Genomic DNA, 19,051 nt, shown 5'->3' with positions numbered 1-19,051 from the left:
TTACTGCCGGGGGAGTACATGTAGAGAGGTGTTAACCTGTTACTGCTGGGGGAGCACATGTAGAGAGGTGTTCACCTGTTACTGCTGGGGGAGTACATGTAGAGAGGTGTTCACCTGTTACTGCTGGGGGAGTACATGTAGAGAGGTGTTCACCTGTTACTGCTGGGGGAGTATATGTAGAGAGGTGTTTACCTGTTACTGCTGGGGGAGCACATGTAGAGAGGTGTTCACCTGTTACTGCTGGGGGAGCACATGTAGAGAGGTGTTCACCTGTTACTGCTGGGGGAGTACATGTAGAGAGGTGTTTACCTGTTACTGCTGGGGGAGCACATGTAGAGAGGTGTTCACCTGTTACTGCTGGGGGAGTACATGTAGAGAGGTGTTTACCTGTTACTGCTGGGGGAGCACATGTAGAGAGGTGTTCACCTGTTACTGCTGGGGGAGCACATGTAGAGAGGTGTTCACCTGTTACTGCTGGGGGAGTACATGTAGAGAGGTGTTTACCTGTTACTGCTGGGGGAGTACATGTAGAGAGGTGTTCACCTGTTACTGCTGGGGGAGTACATGTAGAGAGGTGTTCACCTGTTACTGCTGGGGGAGTACATGTAGACAGGGATGCGGGTTCCCTGGATGTTGGGGTCGAACTTGTTCCACGTCAGAGCGATAACAGGCTGATCCTGGTCGTAGCTGGCCGGTAGGGTCACGATCTCCCCCGTGTTTCCTCGGACGGACGTGGAGATGGGAAGGCCCTTGTTGCTACAGACAGCTGCAGCAAAGTGGGATCAACTGTCAAAACCTCCAGCTAAATCATTGTAGCCTGGGCGCCATCCGATTACTAAGGGGCCCTTTTTTAAAGCGGGCCGGTAGTATTCGGATGGCACCCAAGCTAAAAATCAGTGTAACCAAAGCCCGAGCTAAGAAATTTAGCAATTCCTTCGAATTCGTTCATTGTGCTATAAGGCTCTGTAACAAGGCAGTTAATGTTTATGGGTGATATCACGTGCTCAGTGCAGAGGTGAAACTCGTTGGATAGTTGTACAAGTGACAAATCTTATGGACGCCATTTATTTGCCAACACTCTAGTTTCACTTTTACTATACTAGTTCACTTCTTGAATACAGGAATCAGTGCCTGTATTATTGAATACAGGAATCAATGTAACACACTAGTTTCACATTTACTATAACGTTACTAGTTCACTTCTTGAATACAGGAATCAATGCCTTGTTGGATGTGATGCCATGATTCGTTGTTTCGATTTCTGTTACATCGTTTACGGCGTCTATTTTGAAAATTTCGCCATCTTGTTTCTTTCTATCCACCTGCTTTGCCCTTTCTCGTTATTTTTACAGGCTCATGGGATGTCATCCATAAAATGTTCTTGCTGTGGCCTAAACAGTAGTACCATCAGCAATTAGCCACTACATGCGCAGATTGTAAATGGGCAATGGTGTCCAAAGTAATTTTTCATCAACTGTTTTTGCTTCAAATTAGTTATGTGGAGTGTAGTCATTGTTTTTATGAGGTTATTGTTGTAAAGCCCCTGTGATAAGGCCGACATTCGGTTGTATTGCACCTGAGATCCTTGCCGAATAAACTAAACTAAACTCAAGAAGTGATCTATCACGTCTTTCTTCAACCTAATGAGGAATCGCGATATGAACTGAGACGTAGAAAGCCAGTCAGCCGTACTGAGAGACATAGGAACTCGTTTGTGGCGAGGGCAGCGAGAGACTTACTAGACTTAGTCTGAGTCCCAGGTCACTATGTGTGGTATCGTCCGCTTGATTATAATGTATAACGTTATATGTATTCAGTTGCTTTGTTATTGTTGTGTTGGTAACGTTATGTACATCGATATGAGATTTTAACTAATGGACACACGAAGTAGGTTAAAAATGTATTCTATCCATCTCTTGGTTCTAATTGTAATGTATTAGCATTAGTGCAATTCAGTCTGGTTGACTGCCTAGTTGATTAGATAAAGTTTGATTTCACTTGATCTAACTAAAGCTAATAAAACATCCTTTCGGTTTCCATTCAACAATCACCAACATTCGGTGCATTCATATTCCGGAGCTAATGTGAACACCGAAGGGTGTTTATACTGGTTACACAGATACAGGTACTGGTTCGTAATTGTTAGGGATGCAGTTCCCCATTTGCATCGCATCTTACTGTTGTTGTTGTTGTTTGTGTGACAATGGAACAAACATTTATTTTATTTGCTTCTTGTCGTTGATGAACGGCAGTCTGCCAGCCACTGCCCATCATGATACCATGTGCCCATCCATACCAGGAAATACGATGTGGTGATCTCCAAATTTGGTTCAAACATCGTGGAATTTCTCTACCGGTGAACCCAAACAAACACGCATCTTTAACGATACTTTGTTATATATATAGGTATTATAGGTAATGAATAATAAATCTTCTTTAGCCTTCTGGTTGCCAGATCATCAACGAAAATGGAGTTGTGTTTGTCTTCCGGTCATCCCGTGAACATTCTCTTGTACGTTAGGTCGCTTAGTCAATGTGGTAGTTTATTGTATATCTGAGTTTTGTTGATAGTTTTATTGCTATTATCATTGTTTCCCAGGTAATGGCTACACTGAAAGCTCCAAAAGCTGCTCACACTTGTATCACAACTACATCGGTAAGAGACAGCTAGTCTCAACCAGACTGACAACACTGTCCATTATAGGGAGAATAATTCGCCAGGGGAGTTTTGCTACCGAGGAGTCGGTGTCCGGAGGGGAAACATTCAAAGCGTGGACTGACTCCCCTGGCCAATTTCCATATTTTTGTGCGAGGGCCTGATGGAGGGTAGTTAGGAAATACCAGAAGCCGTTTTGCGGTCTATGTAATGTATTAAAAATGCGATAAAAACAGCTTATGGATGTCGTTTACGCATATTGTTTGTTTGTTTGTTTGTTTGTTTGTTTGAACATTTGTTTGTCCTGCAGGCCGCTTTTTATTGAGGTCATGAGGAAAGAGGCAAGGGTCAGACAAAGTATAAACAGTTAACATGATATGATATGACAGTATGGTCAGATGTAGGAAATAATTTCAAGCGGTTATTCTGTACCATCAATGAAAGCACGATATGTTATTCTGTACCATCAATGAAAGCACTGCACCTACCCCTGAAGATGAGGAACAATAGATGGAGTCCGAGTAACACCAGCATCTGTGGTGGGACCAATGGAACGCTGTTTGCGATAACAATTCCGCTGAGACTCAAGCTGTTCCCTCCACTCCTCCGGATTTGTACCGACAGGCAGCAGATTCTCCTGTCAAACGGCTCAGTTCCTCCGCAGAAATCCCTGGAAATGAGGAGGCAGACGGATCTCATGAAGTTCATGACCTGTACTGATAGCGCGCATGTCTACAGACATCCGCCATTTGGAGAAGAGGAACAATCATACCGCACTGGCTCAGCGCCCGCCTAGTCAATTATAGCTTCAATACGCGTATACAGCTGCAGAACATACACAATCGCTGCGCTATCAGACGGTGTTATTCTGCACTATTGGTTAGAGTGACAGGCTGGTTAACGTTTTCAGCCGATGCAGACAAGAAGAGTTGGTTTGCTTCATGTTGCAATGACGAAGCCACAAAGATATATGCTAACGTTCACGTGACGTCATGCCGACGAGTAGATAATATATGGTGTATCCATGTCAAGCTAAGCCGTACGTGCTTTTTGTCCATATTTTTTTTGGGATGTCACATCCGCCAGGTTTTTCTGAAAACGTGGGGAAGGAATGGCAAGAGCAGGGAGGGAGTACGTCCCAACGCACGTCCCTCGCACGGTTGCGCAAGGTGTAAAGAGTGGTTCGCACGTGCGTATATTTTCAAGCCGCATGAGTTCCGCATGGGTTGCACAAAACTATCGTTCGTATAGATGGGTTCACACCTGCATATAGATATGGCCGGCTGACGCTTCAGTGGGACCTAGGTATTGGTTTGGGCGAACAAATGGATCTGAATTAAATTACACATTCTTGTGTTCATGTTAGCTTGTGTTCAAAATCGAAGAGTTAAGAATAGCAGCGAACAGTGTGCATTTCACATACATAAAGATATATACTAGATAGGCAACATTTTTGAGCAAACACTGCATATTTCAACCATCTCCCACTCATGAAAAAAGGGTACCGAAAAAAGGTCTGTTCCAAAAGAATTGATATAAAATCAACCCCCAGGGACAATAGGTTCTTCGGGAGGCACCGATTAAAACACTTTCATTGATAAAAGGACTTTGCATATAATAACCTCGTCCAAAATTGAGTTTGACAAAAATTCACCTGCGCGAGGATTTACCCTCTCAGTGGCACCAACATGCCAAATGGATAAGTTTCTCATTGATTATACAAATGTCGCAAGTATGGAATTTTCGTCATTTAACACTATAATAACAATTTCTCATTGATCATGTAAATTAGGTAACAATTTGCAATTTCTACCAATATTTCTCTTTTCTAGTTACATATGTCATGTTTAAGTGCCATTGCAGTAATGAAATACTGTGGCTTAATAAACTGTGCTCACTAATTATGCAAATAAACCTCTGGTTTACATTGATAGCCCTCATTTATGGAAGGCACCTACAAAATCACGTTGATCCGTCAACTCCTTCCCGAGTTATTCCCTTTCAAAGGGATGGTACCCAGGCAAGGTGCAATTGCGCACGCGCGGACGATGGCTGTGGAATTTCGGTAAATTTTGCCAATCGGATATATCCTTAACAGTACGACTAATATTTCTCTCTTTTTGAGTTACATATGGCATATTTTTGAGCATTCTTACATGAAATGCAGTGTATTTATAAACTGTCTTCATCAATTATGCAAATTAGTCCTTTATTTGCATGATTAGCATTTAGTTATGTAAGGCATATCTGAAGCTATCTATATTCCAAATATCATGATGATCCGTCAACCCCTTCCCGAGTTATTCCCTTTCAAAAGGATTGTGCAATTGCGCACGCGTGGACGAATGGCTGTGGAATTTTGGTAATTTTTGCCAATCGGATATATCTTTGTCAGTAAGCCGAATATTTCTCTCTTTTTTAGTTACATATGGCATATTTTTTAGCATTCTAACATGAAATGCAGTGTATTTATAAGCTGTCCTCATTAATCATGCAAATTAGCCCGTGATTTGCATGATTATCATTTAATCTTGTAGCGAATATTTTAAGCTATCTACATTCCAAATGTCATGAAGATCCATCAAACCGTTCCCAAGTTATTCCCCTCCAAAGGGATGATGCAACTACACATGCCTGTGGACAAATTCACGAGATTTGGGGAATTCTAGTCAAACGGTCGCAAACTATACTATTTGGCTTGCCCCTGAGGCGTCGCCAAAAATGAAAGTTTAAACATATTTGAACCTATTCATATTTGTTCTAGATATTGGGAACTTAAAAGTACAAATATTTCTTTACTTAGAACAATTTTCAAACATCTATGTGTTTTTATCATTATGAAACCTGTACTTTTATTGCCCTCATATACAAAGCTGCTAAGCTCACTCCATTGTTTGGTTCTTGTATTTTTAGATTTTCTTCGGTGAACACGGTGGCTCTTCTGTGAGAAGCTGGTAGACAGACATAATTTCCTGTATTTGTCAGGCATGTGTGAATTGTCCTCTTCCCAGCCCACTGACCCAGCTACAGCATATTGTATCAATGTTCGAACATGTTACAACAAAGGATGAATCTATGTTGGCAAAGTTATGTAAAGCCTTCTACTCAAGACATAAACATTAAACAATAGTGAATAAGTGTGGTAATAAAAACTATTGCCATGGCGACGATTTTATTTTCATAAGTATTAATGATTGTTGTTGAATGTGTGTTTTATTTTCGCCTGGCTGTATGTATGAAGATTGTTTTACGTGGTGGATGTTTGTAGGGCATTGCTGTTAACAAGAAAGGTGATCTCTTATGACGAGTAACCTATCATAAATGAAATGTTTCTCATTTATTATACAATTGAGGTCCTCATTTTCTCATAAATTGTGTAAATGAGACCCTGATTTGCATGAGTTATGTCCGCATGTTCAACTTAACACACATTATGTACTCATGTCAAAGTGTCAAGTCTCTTCCTTATCAAACGTGCACTTGATGTCAGGGTCAAGGTTGTTAAGATGTTCTGTGAACTCGTCAGTGTGCGCGTTCTTAAGCTTGGAGTGGGTGTCGTCAACGTATCTTGGCATTGAGGTCCCCCATGAATACAAAATGTACAAAATGAAATACAAATTTTGCAATTGGGGTACACTTGCATAGTAAATAAGGATATTGTATCATAGTCATTTTTCCAATGTATCTTTTATCCCTGACATGATAAGGTCTTGATATTTGGGTGGCAGGTAGCTTTCAACGCCAGTACATGGTGAGCCCCCTAACGTTTAGTCTTTGGACTGCAGGGGCGTTTTTGTCAAAACATTCCAAAGAGTTTGCAGAAAGGAACGACCAATTTCCATCATTTTAGGCATACAAGTAGCTTAGGCAAAGGTGTTTATAATGATATACATGTTATGCAAATGGTGACTTTTAACTCACCATTTTCATAACATGAATTTATGCAATTTTAACATTACTTATGCATATTTCAATGAGAAAATTGCATAAATTCATTGTTTTCCATGACTGGACTTCAACAAATGTAATACACGTACATGTAATTTATGATAGGCGCAACATAAAAAGATACCAACTATGCAAATGAGAAACTGATTTACATAATCTATGCAAAAATGGCAAACCGCTTAATGATAAATGTTGGGAATTTCATACTTGTGAAAACGTTCAGGGCATTCCCTCTCTACCATTGTGTCGAATTTCATGTCATTTGGCCCAAAAGGACACGAAGATGAATCGACTGAAAGATTTGACATGAGGAGAAGAAGAATAAATATCAGGAAAAAGCAAAATATTTCAACCCATACCCCAGTATGGTTGAAATATAAAAAAATGTACATAAAAGCTTGACAGGCTATTTTTTGTATAACCATTTTCACCTTGAAAACGATTGTTTCCCTTCCTGACAACTGACAAATTTTAAAATCGATCCAGACCTTGCGCACAGGCTAGCTATGAACAGGTAGAATGTGGCCCCTGAACATTTGCCAACGACCAGCCATAAATAAGGCACATTTCCTACATAGCAAACAACCAACTCCTTGCCTCTGGGCAGGTATCATCTGTGGTATACCGATCCACCCTAACCTTTTCAATTCTTAATACATCGAAGTCATCTTCTCCGTGCAGGGAGTAGAAAATTTGTTTTGCAAATCATGACGATGACATGGTCGTCAGATTAGTAGTGCAGGAAAGTAAAATGAGACGACGAGTGTTGTGGAATAATCTGTCTTATCGTGTTACATGGAATTGACCGACTTTCGCAGTGAATGTGTTTTCTTATCTCACCTGTACAGTTAGTCCATGCGATTATGTTGAACATCTACGCTAATGGGTACTATATATGTAGAGCTTCGAATTTAATGAACGAAGTATCAGACCTGAAGCTAGGCGTAGATATCCACCAGGTCGGTGGATATCATGTACATGGTTAGTGCCATTATCAAAGGGTCAACTCATTATTGGACGCAGATCTGTACACTCGGGGAGACGTGACCAGAATTCTGCAACCTAAGAAAATCATATTCACAAAGAATAAGACAACCCGGGCCTCTGGATAGAGAGCAATTTCAGTAAGATATACCAGACGATACATTAGTCAATTCTGCGTATGAGAAAGGTAAATATTCTCCGGTCTGATTAATTTTGTGAGGTGGTGACCCCTGGAGTAGGGTATGGTAGGACGTTTTTATACGAAAGGTTTAGCGGTGGATTTAAGGCTGTGAAGGTGAGGATGGAATGTAAGAGGTTTTGTGGAATGGTTTCAGAGGAGGCCCACAGGTACAAGTTTTCTCCTGGATGTACATCGGCTCGTGCAGGGTACTGTTTAAGTGGTTAGTTGAGTCACGTGCGCAGTCTGACACACGGGGTAGCTGTTGCTCTGCCTTGAGCTGAGCCTACAGTTCATTTATAAACTTGAACAATTCATATTTCCCTACTTCATACACCTAGGTAATGCAGACAAATCCCTATTTCTAATGAGTTTAGGCAAACCTTTGATTATAAAAATGTCTGCTCTAATACTTATATTTTCAGCATCACAAAGAAGCGAGTTGAAGTTGAATTGCTATAGCAGATTATAATTTTTTTCTAGGTTGACACATTTTTTTAAATCAATACAAAAGGGCCTGAATATTTACATCATTACTGATGATATGCGGCCCATAAAATACAAAGAAAAACAATCATATGTCACATTGCAGTTTTAGCCTCGAATATTACCCACATTATTGCGATAAAAAAACGTTCTTGTCAGTTAATATCCACACAAACATATGCGTGATCTTATAATAACAGTGGAAACTAGCTCTGAGAATTACCGTTTCAAAAGAACTTTGTTAACAGCTGTCTTGAAAGTGTTCATGTTAGGTCTTGTTGGAAACACTGACGCTGGAAGTGAATTCCAGAGTCTACTAGTCCGTGGTACATAAGATGATAGGTAAAGTTGGGTATTTGATCTAGGTACATTAATAAGGTATGGGTGAGCTCTTGTGGATGATCTGGTTACTCGTGTCCCGGTTGCGCGAGTCGGCATGATTCCTGAAAGCTCCTCGGAAGGTTGCAGGAACGGATGTGCCGGTAGAAGGTACTGAGACTGGCTACTTTCCTCCTGTGGTCCAAGGGGAAGATGCCGGCATTCTGTGGGTCCCTAATTTGAAGTTGGCGGAGAGCTTTCCTCTGAAGTCTGTCTAGCTGTTGTGCCAGCGCCACTCCATATATGGGATGTATATTCCATTAGGGGGCGGATATATTGTTTACTATTATCCGGGCTTGGAGAAGTGAGGTGAGGTGAGGTGAGCAGAGGTAGACATGCACGCATGCACAATAAAGATCTTCATTTAATCAATTGTTGATTCCTTAGAGTCCAGCGAGGTCTTTAGTCTGTGTTGAAGACGGCAAGGCAGCGGGCGGTCAATAATACATGTATGTATGACACAGATGAGAAAAGTGATAACTTCCAGGCTTGTTGAGAAAATTGGCTGGTTACAAGATACAAGCCAGGATGAGTTTTGGGTGCAATTTGTCACTTGGCAAACAGAAAGAACTCTTACATCCCTCCGGACAACATCAGATCAACACTGTTTGAAATTATAGATTCAGTCGTTCCTTAGTCAGCCTGATTTTCAAACTGTGGACCCTGAGGACATACACCGGCGTCCCGGGGACAGTCTAGCGGATCCTAAACACCCCATGTGGCGAAAAATTTATAACCAATTGGCTAAAAGCCTATTCACACGGGAAATGCTCAATGACGGCGAGATGAACATCATCTATACCTACTTCTTACCGCTGTCGACTACATGGGACCAAGGACTATTCTATAAGGCTTTATTGATAATAATGTCGAATTTTATGTTGGCATTTGATTCATGAAATAGAGTTCACGCTCAGTGATGTTTAACGCTGCGCAAATGGATCAACACTGATATAACACAAACCGTGAAGCTATGTAAGGCCAAGGAGGTTCCTTTTTCAACCACCTTGGTAAGGCCTAGGTCCCCGGTCGGGCTCTAAAGCCGGGGACCGGTTGTCTTTTACAGTTAATTTACAAGTACAAGTTGTTTCATGTTGCCTTCCATTTTCGCGCAAGGGTGATTTAGAACAGTCCAATGTTGCATGGGTGCGATATGGGTGAACTATATTCGCTTTCAATGAAATGTCGGCCTTTCTAGTTTCTGAGAGCTTTTTCAATACGATTTAGTCTCTTAAAATTTACAATTTACATGATCTCATCGTCCAGTTGGGAGAGAACATTTTCCCGTGTTAGGTACATAGATAAGCATCATCCTTTGGCTTGGTTTTGGATTAGTTGCCTGCTTCCTCTGCCTGAACATACATTTATATCAATTTACGCTTCTTATGGTTATAAAGGAATCGCCTATAAGAAAGCCTAGACCTACGTGAGTTACATGTATTGCCGGCTGCAATCATCCAATGGAGAAAGGATAACAAGGGGTTATGAAAATAGAACAACGCTATGCATTACAGGGTGAATGTAATCCAGTGCTCAACAGACTTGGTATACGTAGCTGTCCTGGCTGATTAAGCACAATAGAGACGATGTATTGAACTAGAGTTCGGCGACCTCATACCTCCACGAAATGTTCAGAGAGACGTGCAGTGATAGGTGAGTAGTGATAGATGGACAGTCTTCTCCTTAGTCCAAGATTGGTGCAGGGGTCCCTCAAAGTTCCGTCTTAGGTCCTTTACTGTTTATAATCTACATAAATGATGTCATAGATAACGTAAGTTCTTTACCTTTTTTATTTGCGGATGACAGTTCTCTGCTTGATGTAGTTGATGACACAACTACATCATTTCTGCATATCGGCTAATTATCTATAATCTTGTCTTGGTTCCATAATGGAGCTATCTTGACTACTAATTTGTCTTGATACGACCACATCATTCAGATGCTTGCTGAAATGTCTTAACTGGTTGATGTGTCTCGAGGTCTAAAATTCAACTCGTAAAGTTTTAGAAACCATTTATAAATCATTTATTCGCCCTTGTCTTGAATATGCGGATATTGTTTGGTATGGTTGTACTGCGGAGGACTCCTCTCGTATTGAACGAATTCAATATGTAAGTTCTCTTATCGTATCAGGAGCAGTTAAAGGCTCATCTTACATATCTGTTTGCCAAGAACTAGGTTGGGAGTCTCTCTCTAGCAGACGCCATATTCACTCATCCTAATTCTACAAAAACGTACATGGCCTAACACGGAGGTACCTCATAGATTGGATCCCCCCAGAAATTTCTCAAACCACTTCGTACAATTTAGGAAACAGCTCTACATGACTGTATCAGTCAAGTAGATATAGAAGTCCCAACTCTACTTTCGTTCATTTTCTATTCTATGTACTTGATTAGCCTAACATTGGTACGGTAGAAGCCGAAAATTGCACACCCCATTTGCCAGCGTATTTCGTGCAATTATCCGATTTGGGGATTCCGTATAAACAAACGTCTGTGGTATTCCGTTGTGCAATTAACTGGCTTCTACCGTACTATTTTATGTCTTAGGGTGGTGGGACTTTGGAGCACTGTTATGACGATTAACTGACTTCATTATTTATTGTATTTTGTTATGTGGCGATGTCAATATAGGTTTTTATAACTTGAGTGCAGTGCCACATTGTCTTTGTCATATCATGTGGTCTTGAATAATAAATGTTTAGAACTTTTGCAGACCTCATGCAAATGGCTAACATATTTACGTAATCTATGTATAGTGATGTTCATCATTGATAACCTACAAATATAAAATTCGCATCATTTATCATTAAGCGGTTTTGCCATTTTGTATAGATTATGGAAATCAGTTCCTCCTTTGCATATTTGGTGTCTGTTTTTGTTTCACTTATGATAAATTACATGTGCTACATTTATTGAAGTCCATTTATGAGTTACCTTTTTTACAGATAAACAGACAGACACACACAGTCTCGTAAAAATATGATCTCCTTGAATATTTAATGCCGGTTATTATTGGGAAAGTGCCCTAATTCCTTAGTGATAAACAATGGTAATTACATACTCGTGACATTAGTATGTAAAGCGATTCCAGTGCACATCATGCATAGATAATGTGACTTCGAAGTTATCTAAGCGCCTGATATTATATATCCGAATGGTATGCATCTATTTAAGGACGAATAATGTAGTCTTTTGTAGTTAGGAACAGATGATGCTTTTAATTGATATAATGAACTTGTTGTATCCTTGTTGTCTTAATGAATGTGTTTGTACATGTTGGCGCAATTCAGCGCTTAAATAAGTAGCTGCAAAGCCGTGCATTTTGAAATAAACCTTGTCCAAATAAAGGTCGCAACCAACATTTGCATGATTCGAAATGAAATGTAAACATTGAAATATGCCAAAGAAAAGGTCTTTGCCACAAAGTTTAGGTGCTGTATGGTTGTTTCTCTCTCAGTGTTATAATTATTACAATATTTATCATTGCAAAAATGACACGGCTAAAGCAATACGCCCCCCGGGGGGGGGGTGCTGCTATGGAAACCACTACTCTCCAAGCAGAGTATCCTTCAAAATAGATTATGCCAATCACAGTACAACCTTATTTCCATAATCAATGAAAGCAATGGAATAAGGCGAGGCAGAAACTAACAAAAAGTCTATCTGCGTGGGTGCATGGTATAGGTGCATGGTATGATTGTCAGATTCAGAGACTAACCTCTGGATTTACCCGCAGTTATAAAAGGTCGATGCTGTCATGTTTGTAATATTAATGTGAGACATCAGAGGTAGATGAGGAAGGTCAAATTTGGGATGATATTGAACACCCCACTCGCTGCTGCTTGGCAACTGAGGTAATGGCCTATCCTCTGCCAGGCTCCGTGGATCGGTGGTCTGAATTTAGAAATTCGTGACAAATAGAGTCAATGGTACACTAGGGGAGTCGGCCGGCCAGTAAAAACATTATCCTCATCGTGGTGATGGCCCAGTTGACCAAAAGACATATTTTAATGAGGCACAAATAACTTACCGTTAATCTATTTTTCATTTTTCTGATGGTGTACGGCAAGGGACTGTGTGTTATTCCCACTTTTATTCAATGTATATACATATATCATATATGTATATATATATTGATGATTTAAGCTCCAGACCTAGCAGTGCTAAAGTTGGCTGCTATGTAGGAGGTTTTCTTGTGAATCATCTGTTTTACCCAGACGGCATGTGTCATGTTCAAGTCTGAAGGCTCTGCAAAAAACTGTACTTTTGAAGACGCTGGCTACGAATATGAAATATACAAAACATGCTGCATGTCATTTCTGAGTGCCAGTATGCCACTATTACTTCCCTTCCATCTATCAAACTTTTTGAGGAATGTTTGAAATTTGTATCTTCATATGTGTATCTCGGAATTAGTGTCAACGTTAGATTTTAAGTGACGACGATTGTATTCCCGCCCAGCTAAGGAGTCTTTATAGTCGTGCCAACACTATTTCACGTAAATTTTCGCTTTGTTCCAATGATGTTAAGAGAACTCTGTTCTCTTCTCATTGTTCGCAACTCTTCGCGGACCATCTGTGGAACTCATTTCGATCGAGTGCCCTATCTAAATGTCGAATAGCATATAACAATTGTTTTCGCATAGTAATAAATCTGCCTAGATATTGCAGCGCTAGTGAGATGTTTGTCTTCAACTGTATTGATCCTTTTGACGCCAGATGGCGTAATCAGTGCTGCTCATTTGTTGATAGGCTATTCCGTTCTGCTAATCCCATTATCCAGTCTGTTTTTAGGTCAGACTCTTTTTTATTTTACCTCATACGTCAAGACCATTGGGAGACGTACGTGTATATAGAATCGAAGAGCGAAATGTTATTTATGTATCTGTTGTTTATATTGTACAGTCTGCTCGTGTTATCGGCCTGTTAGTGCCTGATATAAAGAATAAACTAGATTTCCACGAAAAATAGACTAGAGTTCCACGAAACATAAACTAGAGTTCCACGAAACGTAAACTAGAGTTCCACGAAACACATACCTTTGCCAAATAATCAAGGTTTAGTGAGTGCAAAGACTTTGAGGTCTCAATCATGTATTACCAAAGTACCTACCAGAATAAAACGGCTGCATGAAAGTGCATATAAAGCGATTGAAAATTCCCTTTTATACATCCCAACTGACTTCCAGCGTCAAAGTGATTAAAGCTTATTCATAACCAAGGCCAAAGAACCACCCCGCTAAGCCATGGCAAATTATTTGGCCAAATTCTTTTCTTTTTTTATCTAGCTGATATGTCTGCTTGGAGTCATATGGTCTCTACCAGACTCCGGCCTGGCTAGATAGTTGATGATAGGGGCATATAAAAGCCTGGTAGGGGTTAACTAGCCTAGGAGTAAACTGACGGGCCAGCACTGGATAGACTGCCAAAAATGACTGAATTCCCATGGCAACTTATTTGGTCAAATTCGTCCTCTTTCTTCATCTAGCTGACATGTCTGCTTGTTGATAAAGAAACATGTTCTGGCACCGGCAAACAAATATACAACATGACTGGAAAAATAACATAAATTTCCTGTGGCAAACCTGTACATGTCATCAACTGCACACATATGGCATGCAGCTGGCAACCAGGCAGTGCTCTGGCTGTCCTAGAAATGAGGTAGATTTCTAGCTTTCAATGGAATTTCACATTTTCTTCATTAATCATGTAAATGAAGCCCAGATTTACAAACAATACATTTCAGGATTTTAATCATGACCTAAGATATGTTCATATTAAAAATAATACAAATCCACCAAATCCGGCTTCACTTATTCTCTTCCAAAAATTAAAACAATATCGCCCACTGCAGTTACAAGCCGCGCCAGGGAGCCAAACTTATATGACTTACTCCCTGCCAAACGACGTATCCACTAGTCAAAAATCCTGAACCTGCCACATGAGGATAATTTTAACGCCCACTTTGACGGTCCGCTGCGGTGCCGCAACTTGTCGCCAGGAGGCCCATTACAAACTTGACCTTCGTTTTCCAAACCCCTACATAACTACCAAATATCATGCAAAGCGATCCACAGCGTCTCGTGTTATCGTGTCTGCAACCGCACGCACGCACACACACGCCACTGCAGTCCCGACGGAAAGTGCCAGGTGAACCGTTTTCGAACAAAACCTTAGCCTGGGCAGCCTCTACTCAAATTTTATAATACCATGAAATTCCATCCACAGCTGCTCAAGTTATATGCGGTTGACATGCATATTGTTTCTATATTGTCTTGTTGACAACACTATTTGTCTACCCAAAATATAACCTTCTTGGCGAAGGTAATAAATAAATGATTTCCTCGCAGCCAATACCACATTCAGTAACCTGTTCACATTCTACCGCCCTTACCAAACTAACGCACGACGTGTCCGGAATGCAGAATGTATCTGCCTTAATTTTACATTCATTCTGACACGGGAGCACAAACATAGCGCCTGGAAATATAGCCAAAGCTCATTATGTAAGTTTCAATCTAACAAAGTGTTATTGGTTATCTACTGCAGTGAATCATTCCCAGTGGCAAACTGTAATGCATGGATACTTGGATATGGTGTCAGGTCGGGTGGAGGACAGGCAAGCTCATAGCATGGACGGGGCCGTGGTTTGGAGACATACTGCAGTATATATGGTCCTCGAGACATCAGTCGTCACAACGAACCAAAAACAAAACGTCTATCCTCTACTCTTCCGTTCCGTTCCTACCAAAATGTCACCCTGCGGAATGAGAAGCGTGTAGAACTTTGTTATGTAGCGCCCTCCACCGTTCAAGTGACCAAACATTTTCAGTGACATAAAATGACTTACGGTGAACCAACGTCATGTTTAATGTACTGTAATCCCTCCCAGCAAGCTATCAAACCAACGGGGTCCTATTCAAGTTGATCAAGCTTTTTATGAGAAATAAACCCTTAGTGACATTTACTGTAGAAAATAACGTCACAGAGCAGACATAAAGCTGGGATGATTTTCGTGATTTCAACTGCAATGTTTTCTCACTTCGCGGCCAATATCACCGTCATTGAATATTGATGTCTCCGAGTCCATGCAAGTAATTACGTTACCTCGGGTTCACGTTTATGCTGTCAAGTTAACTTGAATTTAGAAACAAATAGACTTGTCCTGTGGGACGGACGCGACTTCGTAACAAAACAAACAAGAGTTCGGTGACCTCATGCGGCCATGGAATGTTTAGAGCTTTTGCAGATTTTTATGAAAAGGGACTACGTTACACATTAACGTGATTTACGCAAGGTGATTGACTAACTTATACATGTCAAGAAAATAATTCCCAATATTTATCATTAAGCGGTTTTGCCATTTCTGCTTAGATTATGCAAATCTGTCCCTATTTTGCATATTTGGTATTTATTTATGTTCCACCTGTAATGCATTATGGTACATGTGTTACATTTATTTAAGTCCAGTTACGGAAAACATAATGGAATAATACAATTTTCCCATTATCATGCAAATCAAGTCCTCATTTGCATAACATGTAACATCTTTGCCTAAGCTACCTGCATGCCTAAAATGATGCAAATCCGTCGTTCCTGCCTTCAGTTATCCTCTTTGAAATATCTTGTCAAAAACGCCCCTGCAGTTCCAAAATCTAACGCTAGGGGACTCAAATCTGCCCCACGCCCCCACCTTATCTTGAAGTTGAAAGGTATTCAAATGTTACTTTAGACCATATTATGTCAGGGACAAGAGAGACATTGAAAAAACTGTTACGACAGAAAATTGTCATGTCCCCATTTGCATAATTACTATTTCATTATTTACATTTTGGTCTAAGCTACCTACATACGGAAAATCATGAAAATCCGTTGTTCCTAGCTTGAGTTTTCTTCCTTGGAATTACAAAAAAAACGCTGCAATTCTAAACCTAGACGCTAGGGGGTCCAGACTTACGTCACTTCTTCCCAAGCACAAGAGCTATCTAACGCCCGAAAACCCTGTGCAAAGCTTGTTCAGGACACGGAAATGAAATGAAAAGTGGAATTTCCGCTGCAGTACCAAGGGAAGCCGCCAGTGGCCCAAAATATGATTATTTCCAGTGCTTGTCACACTCAACTGAAACACGGAGTATGAAAACATACATCCAGCCGTTCTTGAACTATGTCGTTGACACACACACACACACACACACACACACATATATATATATATATATGTATATATATATATATATATATATATATATACAGATGCGCGTACGTACGTGCTAGTGAAAATGTAATCAATGTAATCACCACGAATATAGTAATTACCTTGATATATGAGAGAAACCGCGTGGATATGGAATGTCTAAGCTGCTCTGATGTTGATGACATAACCGCAGTACTTTAGGAAGGTAAGAGTATATTTCCTAATCGCTCGCGTGGCAACAAACCATTGATCCCCTCCCCTCGCCGGCTCGGCTGCCATGCATCACACTTTAGGCCACAGCATGTAAATTTTATGGATGGCATCAGCGCGCTCATTAATTTTCGCCTGATTTCAGGAAAAAAATGATTTTTTTCTACTTCAGGAGTGGTCAGATAGACCAAAATGTGTAAATAGGCTGTGCTGTAACCTGATAATTGCATGTAGAATTAACACTAGAGAGGTAGCCTTGTCTGTAGATGCAGAAGTGAAAATTACTGGATAGTTGTAAGAGTGGCACCAATATGGAAGCCATGAGTATGGTTGCCAACACAGTGTGATGTCAGTCTACCACACTAGTGCATACACTAGTCCATACACTAGTGTATTTTTTTAAATACAGGAATAAATGCTTTGTTGCTTGTGATGCCATAATTTGTCACTTCAATTCTTGTTACAACGTTCAAGGTGTCTATTTTCAAAATTTGTCATCTTGTTATTTTTTACCCATCTTGTTTTTTTCGCTATTTTTGCAGTCTGCAGATGATGTCATCCATAAAATGTACTTGCTGTGGCCTTACAGAAAATACAATGATGCGAAGAACTCGTTAGGCGGAACAAGACCCAGAGGGGCCTCATGACAATGTAGTTTCGAATGAAATCGAACATCCGCCCCTCCCACCTGTGCCTGGTGGATGGGAAAATCCATGGATGCACGCCAAGTCGTATCCGCAACAAATTACTATCATACATCATCCTTATGCTACTCTGATAACATCGATTCCATCATGTTATCATTGCAATAACCAACAGTATTACTATCTACAACTGTTCGATACAATCAGGGTCTCTTTACTGGTTCATATTGACAGTTAGACGATAAATGACTTATGATATTTAAATAATGTAAATACGAGCACGATGTCCCGGAATTTTCATTACCGCCTGTGAGCCCGGGAACACTGCTTTGATAAAAGTGTGGCTACATTCGACCTGACAAGCCAGGATTCTATACAATGTCAATAAACAATATGTACCATGGACATACATGTCATCGATATCAAGAGACATATTGAGTATTGAGTCTTTTACAACTATTGATATTTCTTTGTTGACTAAAGAAGCCAGCCGTCTGTATGAGTAATGTAAAGAACAAACCGGTATAGCTAAAGACTGACCTACCTAGTCACATATCCCTAGCATATTCTTGACGATGGGTGGAAGCAAAGATATAAAGACTAATGATGCCTGGTGTCCACAATGTATTGTTCTCGTCGCAACCTGAATAAAATCAAATCTGGTTTGTCCCCACTACCCCTACAAACATGTTGCCGCGATCAGAAAGCAACAGCAGCCGATTGCTAGTGGCAGGGTTCCAAGTGTTGATTCAGGAGATAGCTAGTCATCCCCGACAGTGCATGAGATAGCGCCTGGCAGGGCTTGTTACTTAATCCTATTCAGGCGTATCTCCTACTACAGGTCGTCGGCAAGTGACTTAGTTAACATAAACTAGAAGAACGATCGATATACCCGGCCATTCTTGTCCTTGGTGTGATCGTGCGGAGTTTCCCTGATTTCCCACCAAGGAAATACGTGCTCGCATTTACAATGAAGGACGTCAGTATATCACAATGAAGGTAGGTGGAAATATATGGGGCTCTGCCGATTGTTGTAAATCTTTTTCAACTATCTGCAAGTAAATTCCATAAATTAGCAGTTGCTCTCAATTTCGTCTAGTAAAAGGCCCTGTTTAGGCTAATGGCCATCCTTATACCATTGTACGACTGATTAAGACAGAATGCCAATAGTATAATCTGCTACGATTCTTGAAAGTTTTAGCTAAGACATACATCGATCACCCTTGCCTCCCACAGTTCCCCGATCATCCTTCAACAGCGATGGAGGCCGGATATATTCAAGGTGTTCAGCAACATAGCTGCTAGCTGCTTACATCTCCCTATATCCTAATCACCATCAAAACACGCAGAATTATCAAGTTCCATGATAA

At 40.5% G+C, this 19,051-nt stretch overlaps 1 protein-coding gene across 2 annotated transcripts in view; it reads right to left on the bottom strand.

The window, feature by feature from the left end:
- Positions 1-19,051, bottom strand: part of LOC118432566 (tyrosine-protein kinase-like otk) — a 43,300-nt gene that overhangs the window by 23,767 nt on the left and 482 nt on the right. Inside the window, exons 2-3 of one of the 2 annotated variants that reach the window (XM_035844188.1) lie at positions 3,145-3,326; positions 583-766 (exon numbers count right to left, since the gene is read on the bottom strand). In XM_035844188.1, the coding sequence (XP_035700081.1) occupies positions 583-766; positions 3,145-3,190 (230 nt within the window). In that variant the 5' untranslated portion in view covers positions 3,191-3,326. Of the gene's footprint in view, positions 1-582; positions 767-3,144; positions 3,452-19,051 lie in introns of those variants that run through there. The other variant, XM_035844186.1, reaches the window with a different exon arrangement.

Source organism: Branchiostoma floridae, chromosome 15, assembly GCF_000003815.2.
Source record: "Branchiostoma floridae strain S238N-H82 chromosome 15, Bfl_VNyyK, whole genome shotgun sequence".
NCBI lineage: Eukaryota > Metazoa > Chordata > Leptocardii > Amphioxiformes > Branchiostomatidae > Branchiostoma > Branchiostoma floridae.
The sequence above is the reverse complement of the archived record's forward strand: the minus strand, read 5'-3'. Positions and strand labels throughout refer to the sequence as shown.